This window comes from Schistocerca americana, chromosome 2, assembly GCF_021461395.2.
Source record: "Schistocerca americana isolate TAMUIC-IGC-003095 chromosome 2, iqSchAmer2.1, whole genome shotgun sequence".
Lineage (NCBI taxonomy): Eukaryota > Metazoa > Arthropoda > Insecta > Orthoptera > Acrididae > Schistocerca > Schistocerca americana.
In genome coordinates, this window is record NC_060120.1 from 861,680,001 (window position 1) to 861,688,018 (window position 8,018).

Below are 8,018 nucleotides of genomic sequence, written 5' to 3' on the forward strand. Positions count from 1 at the left end.
TGCTGCTGTATTTAGAACTTTGAACAACAAATACAAATGATACTTAATCTATTATGAATAAGGATGTTTTTTTCCCAAATTTGGCATTTAGTAAATAACTTGAAAACTAATAGAGGCAGCTTAATAGAGTCACGTAGTTAATGTTTTTATATCAAAATGAGGCTACATACGAATTTTCATCCTATGAGTTTAATGTTTAGCGCCTTCATCTCTACGTAAAAACGCCAATTTTGACCAAAACATTGCCCCGATCGAGTTGAGACTTCTAACTTATGATTGTGACATACATTTGCACATTCTGAACAATTTTTAGCTTTCTAGCTTGATTGTTTAGCACATATTAATTTTTTCTTAAAACAAATATAATCAGCAAAACATATTCATTTGCTCATTCTGAGACTTCACTATGTTAACATTAATACACTGAAGCATGCACTGACGAAGTTTGGAAAAATTAATTTAATTTTTAGTGCCGGCCGTGGTGGCCGAGCGGTTCTAGGCGGTTCGGTCCGGAACCGCGCGACTGCTACGGTCGCAGGTTCGAATCCTGCCTCGGGCATGGATGTTTGTGATGTCCTTAGGTTAGTTAGGTTTAAGTGGTTCTAAGTTATAGGGGACTGATAACCTCAGATGGTAAGTCCCATAGTGCTCAGAGCCATTTGAACCAAACTTTGGAGGGACGTGAGTTGCTTGAAAGAGAACTTTTCCCTCCACTTGCATTTGTTGATGTTATATGGCTATCTAACGTCAAAATCAATGGTGTGTGAATCTAACAACCATAAATAATGGATACATAAAAAAAGCAAATTCGTTCATGAACTGTACTTGTTTCCTCTCACAGAAAGCTAATATTGATAGCTTATATAGGATAAATCGAACTCCAACAAAATTTCATGAGTTATTCATTCATATTTTTTGAGTATTCTAGTACAAGGTGTACAAGGTCTCCGGTGTGTCGTTACCGAGTAATAATAGAACTAAGATCTGGATTTATTATCTCAGTTACCTTTGTTGCAGTGGAAACATCTTAAAAGTGAGAAAGCCTATAATAAGCTATTGCCAAAAAGTAAAACACATGTACAGATGCAAAAATACTGTGATTAGGTTGCTGCCTGTCTAGGAACAGCTTAACATTGAGCCACTGTTCCATTGCATTCAGTGAAAGCAAACGCAAGATGGATATCGGCCAACTCTTCTTCATTAAACCAATCCATACAGCTGTATATGATTGTTAAAGTAGAACATTATCATCTCATTCCCATCGACACGCAAGTCGGCAGAGTCCCCGTCAACTCAAAAGACTTGCACCAGGCGACCGGTCTATCCGACGGGAGGCCCTAGCAGCACGACGTTTCATTTCACTGCCGGAAAAAAACAAACCCTACACAGAACAGTACAGAATGCATGGCTGAGGACGAAGACAAACGCGACATTACTGTTGTTAAGAGTTACGAAAGTGGCAAGTGAGTGGGACATGTTTGTCATGTTTGTTTCGAAGCAAGACACGCAAAGCATGCCGCCGACATTTATACTGCTGTGCAGATATCGTCAATCAATACGCGTACAAAGACAAACACGAGTAAGAAATAACACGAAATGGAATTACTCTGCAGTGAGCCACTGGCGACCTCGGGTTGATAATCTCAAGGTTGTTCTTGTGTGCCTAGATGTAACAAGCTGACATTTCATGTGGAAGAGAAATATATACATCACGCACACGTACAAAAGTTCTGTTTGCTACTGCGTCTTCTAGAGTTGATCCCTTTCGCAGATTATCTCGCACGATCGTGTTTCCATTGATTATTCAGCTCTGGCAATCTGCTGCAGGAATGAGCAAGTCTACTTCCCAGTAATGTATACATAATTTTTTTAAGGAATGTCAGAAATCTATCCCAAATTGCGATGTATGTCGCAACGCCAAAAACAGTTCTGATGCTATTACAATTATATCCTCCTACATGCTTCCAAATCAATGACAGTGAGCTCTTGTCTCGCCGTACGGAGTATAACTCCACTAACAAATTTTCGAAGGTTATTCAGGTGTACTTTCTGACTACACTATTTTAGCACGAGTGACCCCGTAATATAATGTGCAACATGACAAATCCTACTACTGCATAGCCTATTGCATCGTGATCATCACCTAAGGCGAGGTTGTTCACGTTACGCCTTGTTTTCTCACCTCTCCTTGGTTGGTCGTAACATGGCCTTAATGTGGTAGCATTGCCTTTCCTGGCCTTTGATAGGCCCGAACTAAGAGAAAAACAATTTCGTTGCATCTTGGCCAGAGTTATAAATTTTAAGCTGACAAACCAGAATAATTCGAAAAATAAGCTTCACACGGAAAAATGTGTAGAATCCAAAGTTGATTATTTTCGAGGGGGACATCTGCTGGTGCTAAAATTAGCACAACACCCCAGCCCCCTGGGGGTGGGACGGGAGGAAACTTTAAAATTTCAAATGGGAACCCCCATTTCTTGTTGCAGAATCAGATTCTACATAAAAAAAACTCCGTACATTTTGTCTCAAACATTTGTTTTGATTCGTGGTAGTTGCCGCTGTAATTCAAGAAAATCCATGTTCTCATTTTAGCGTGGAAAATGGTTACGGATAAATAAAAATGAGTTCACTCGTTAGTAAGTAGGTTGTTTGGTTAGTTAGGTAGCTAGTTAGATCATTTGTTTGATAATTAAAATTGTTTGGCCTCATGACCACGAAACAAATAAAACTTATCCTAACTTGCAGAAAAAGTTAATATAGTATTTGGGTAAACATTTGTAAAACTCTAATTCCCCTCTCTCAAACCCCACCCTATGGGGAGAGAAGGAGAGTTTTAGTTTTAGCGAATCAAAAATTACGAAGTAAATAAATATTTTTTATTTTTCTGTAACCATTTTCCACACAGAAATGAGAACATGGATTTTCTAGAATTACAGCGCCAACTACCAACAATCAAACCAAATGTTGAAGACAAAATTTACGTAGTTTTTTATGTATAATCTAATTCTGCAATAAAAAATGGGGGTTCCCATTTGAAATTTTAAAGTTGCCTCCGGCCCCATCCCCAGGGCGCTGGGTTGGCGGGCTAATTTTAGCACCAGCAGATGTCCCCTCGAAAACAATCAACTTGGGATTCTACACACTTTTTCGTATGAAGCTTACTTTTCGAGGTATTCTGGTTTGTCAACTTAAAATTTACACCCTGTATATATACTATGCGATTAAAAGAATTCGAACACCTGGCTGAAAATGACTTCAAAGTTCGTGCCGCCTTCCATCGGTAATGCTGGAATTCAGTATGGTGTAGGCCCAGCCTTTGCCTTGATGACAGCTTCCACTCTCGCAGGCATACGTTCAATCACGTGCTGGAAAGATCCTTGGGGAATGACAACCCATTCTTCACGGAGTGCTGCACTGAGGAGAGGTATCGATGTCGGTCGGTGAGGCCTGGCACGAATCGGTCTGCGTTCTAAAACACCCCAAAGATGTTCCGTAGGATTCAGGTCAGGACTCCGTGCAGGCCAGCCCGTTACAGGGATGTTGTAATGTAACCACTCCGCCGCAGGCCGTGCGTGCATTTTGAACAGATGCTCGATCGTGTTGAAAGATGCAATCGCCGTCCCCTAATTCCTCTTCAACAGTGAAAGCAAGAAGGTGCTTAAAACATCAATGTAGGCGTGTGCTGTGATAGTGCCACGCAAAACAACAAGGTGTGCAAGCCCCCTCCACGGAATACATGACCACACCATAACACCACCGCCTCTGAATTTTACTGATGGCACTACACGCGCTGGCAGATGACGTTCACCGGGCATTCGCCATAGCCACACCCTGCCCTCGGATCGCTACATTGTGTACCGTGATTCGTCACTCCACACAACGTTTTTCCACTGTTCAATCGTTCAATATTTACGCTCTTTACACCAAGCGAGGCGTCGTTTGGCATTTACCGGCGTGACGTGTGGCTTTTGAACAGCCGCTCGACCATGAAATCCAAGTTTTCTCACCTCCCGCCTTACTGTCTCAGAACTTGCAGTGGAACCTGTTACAGTCTGGAATTCCTGTGTGATGGTCTCCCTCTTCAACTGACGGTGGTCTCTGTCAGTCAACAGACCAGGTGGGCCTGTACACCTTTACTGTACGTGTCCCTTGACGTTTCCACTTCACTATCGCATCGGAAACAGTGGACCTAGGGATGTTTAGGAGTGTGGAAATCTCGTGTACAGATGTATGACACAAGTGACACCCAATCACCTGACAACGTTCGAAGCCTGTGAGATCCACAGAGCGCCCCATTCTGCTCTCTCACGATGTCTAATGATTACTGAGGTCACTGATATGGAGTAACTGGCAGTAGGTGGCAGCACAATGCACCTAATATGAAAAACGTATTTTTTGGGGGGTATCCGGATACTTTTGATGACATACGCCTTCGAACTTTGCTCAAGTTGCAATGGAATTGTTTTTCTCTTAGTTCGAGCCAATCAAAGGGCATGAAAGGCAACGCTGCCATATAAGGAATTTTACGACCAACCAAGGAGAGGTGAGAAAACCTCACGTGAACAACCTTGCCTTAGGTGATGATCACGATGCAATAGGTTATGCAGTAGCAGGAATTGTCACGTTACACATTACGGGGCCACTCGTGCTAAAATAGTATAGTCAGAAAGTACATGTGAATAACCTTCGAAATTTTGTTGGTGTAGGTATGCTCCGTTCGGCGAGACAAGAGCTCTGACAGCTACCAGCTAACTTGCCGGTATTCGACATGGAAGTGCAGTTGGCCAGCTACTGGCTCGGCGGGGTGAGGGGCAACGGACCTTTCCCTCCCACCCTTCGGCAGCGTGGCAACCAGGTCTACAAAGCCTAACAATGCCGCATGAATCATTGCAGCATTCTTGCTGGCAGCATTGCACTGAGTGATGCGTTGCTTGATAATTTCTTTTTTTTTTTTTACACAAACACAGACAAAGAGATTTTCGATTTTATCAAGGTACAGCAAAAGTCACAAATGTTACGTGTACGAAATCGAATGAAGACATTATATTTATATTTTGTACTGAAGAACGCGAACTCCGAGATCATAATCGTCTTAATGATCATCTGTATTCATGGCCACACAGGCTTCCGTATCTTCACTGCTGCTGTCCTCATCGTCTGATAAAGAAATTACAAAATTTTGTATGGATTCTACTCTTCCGTCTTCTTCTAAATTCGACTCTGTAATATTTTTACACAAATGGTTCAATACATTCCTCCAATTTTGTAGCTTTATTCGTGTGGCTGCTTCATTTACGAACTTCTCTGTATCTCGCTATTTAAAGGTTGTATTTTGCTCTGCGACATCTTTTCTTTGGGCCCAGATAAGTTCGATAGTACTTTAATGGCAACAGTACGTTGGAAGAAGTATAGCTTTATAGCTGTGGTACTCTACTAACGAATAGCATACAGCATCTTCTGTGGCTTGTATCGTTTCACTGATTCCGGCAGTTCCACATTTCTCATATTCTGTTCAAAGCCTGTTTTATTATCTTTCAACCAGCTGACTGTCATCTCTCCTTACAGCAGCCAATGGTGCCTTACTTAACTTTACAAAATGATACAGCACGTTGTCCATAACCAAAACAACATTTGGTAGCAAACAAGTAACAAGCCGGTCTTTAAATGTACCTCCTCATGCAAATCGAGTTTTATTTTGAATGAAACATTATCATAGCACAGGCCACGAAACCGTTCACAGAGCCAGCATCAATAATTAGTCGTCCTCCTTTACCAGTTGGCACGCTCATATTTCTATGGTGCGTGTAGTCTGCCCACTCGACGGACCGTGCGTGACGCAAGTTGGTCCATGTTTCGTGAATCCATTTTACATTGACCTGATTCGCTGCTAGCATCTCATGCAGGAAACAACATCTCCACGCTAAAATGTCTCTGCATTCCTGTAGCACCTTTGTTCCTTTGAATTATTTGCACCCAAACCCAATTCCTTTAAAGTAATGGAGAGCCTTGTGATCCTGCCTGTGAACGAACCACTACCCGATTGTTACGCCCTCGACTTTTTAAGTGTCAGATATTCCTTCATGCTGTAGGATGCGTATACTTATTGTCTGAGATCATTTTTCAACGTTGCCTGTTTGTCACACAACACTATCTCTTCCCTGACTTTCCAGGCGTCACAATAACAAGGCTCCCAGCTGAATAGGTACCTAAATATCATTTGTGACACTCTTCACCGTCGCTGTAGAGATGCTTAATGCTTCTGCTACTCTATTAATTGCTTTACGCACTTGCATCGAAAGCCCACAATTCTCCATTTCAAAGTAAACACACAATCTGTACATAAATTTGCGTGTACACCCACACCTCCACACGCCCACACGCGCACACGCGCGCGCACGCACATACGCACACACGCACAGCAAGAGACTTGCAAAATTAGTGGAATGCACATGTAGACACACAAAGCTGAACGATGCCTTTACCACCACTGACAAAGCAAGGGTCACCTAGCAACTCGGCAACACTGGGTGTTGCCATGGTAATGTAAAATCTCATAATCTGGTTGGCCAAGCACGTGCGGCAAGGCCACTTCAACTGTCAGAGCTCTTCTCCCGCCATACGGAGTATAGGGTCTGTCCTGCAGATCCCAAAAATGGAACAAGTGGGTAGTTCTTAATCTCTCAACAGGCTGAAGCGTCCATTTCGACTAAAACACTGCTTCCCCTCCCTGCCCCTTCCTTTCCCTCCCCTCCTCTCCCTTTCCCTCCCCTCCTCTCCCTTTCCCTCCCCATCCCTCCTCTCCTTTTCCCTCCCCACCCCTCCTCTCCCCACCCCTCCTCCCCCTTTCCCTCCCCACCCCTCCTCTCCCTTCCCCCACCCCTCCTCTCCCTCCCCCACCCCTTCTCTCCCTTCCCCATCCCTCCTCTCCCTTCCCCTCCCATCCTCTCACCGCCCTTTGCCGCACCTCACCTCCCCTTCCCTCACCTCACCTCCCCTCCCCTCGCCTCCCCTCCCGTCGCCTCCCCTCGCCTCCCCTCCCCTCCCCTCCCCTCCCCTCCCCTCCCAACCCCTCCCCTCCCCTCCCCTCCCCTCCCCTCCCCACCACTCTATTCTCGCTAGTCCCATTTGACGTCGGGAGTGAGGTGTGTGTGCTTCGTGAGTTACAGGCGTTCCAGTGCGCGGGTCGGTGCTCGTGGCCGCTGCCGGAGCACCTGTCGCCCACCAAGCACGCGCTGGTGCAGGCGCTGCTGCACACGTTCCGGCCAGGGCTGGCCCCGCGCGCCTGCTGCGTGCCCACGCGCCTCCTGCCCATCTCCGTGCTCTACATGGAGCCCACTGGCGTCGTCACCTACCACTACAGCTACCACGACATGGTGGTCGCAGAGTGCGGCTGCCGCTGAGCCGCATCACATACTTCGATTTGACTGTTACAGGCTGCAGCTCTCAGCAAACTGCACTACCTGCCGCTCCCTCTTCGACGACACGGTATGACGAACTGCCACGACAGCTTGCCACGGAACCTCATCATGTACCAATGCAGCTCTTCACAAGATGGTCATCACAGACTGCAGCTGCCACTTAAGCTGATTTCTTACTGCAAGAGCATCGTGTATCGCTGTATGGTCGACACAAGGCTGCGGATGCCTGTAAAATAACTGTCGTCACAGTCTGAGTTCATTGCTGAAACATCTCTCTTAGCGTGAACAGTTGTCACAGACTGCAGCTGCATCGCTATCTGCTGTTTTATAAAAATTAAAAAGTAAAGCAGACTATTACGTATCTGACCGATTACCTACAATGACAGAATATAATGTGAACTTTAGAAAATTTGTATTGTAAAATGATTGGTGAAGGACCGTATGGACAAATTCATGCAGCAAACGCAACAGATTGATGTTAATACCTAGGAGTAGCACTGATAGTGTTTAAAGAACACAATATTTAGTCGTCAGTCTCTCATTTTATTTTTTCCAGATCCTTTGTTTCTGTGTCCTATGTACTTATCTTTCCATCCTCAT

The 8,018-nt window shown here is 44.7% G+C and overlaps 1 protein-coding gene across 1 annotated transcript in view; it reads left to right on the forward strand.

The window, feature by feature from the left end:
• Positions 1-7,400, forward strand: part of LOC124594491 (growth/differentiation factor 6-A-like) — a 94,475-nt gene extending 87,075 nt beyond the window's left edge. Inside the window, exon 5 of the mRNA XM_047132867.1 lies at positions 7,167-7,400. Coding sequence (XP_046988823.1) covers positions 7,167-7,400 — 234 coding nt within the window. The remainder of the gene's footprint in view (positions 1-7,166) is intronic.
• Positions 7,401-8,018: the final 618 nt, after the last annotated feature.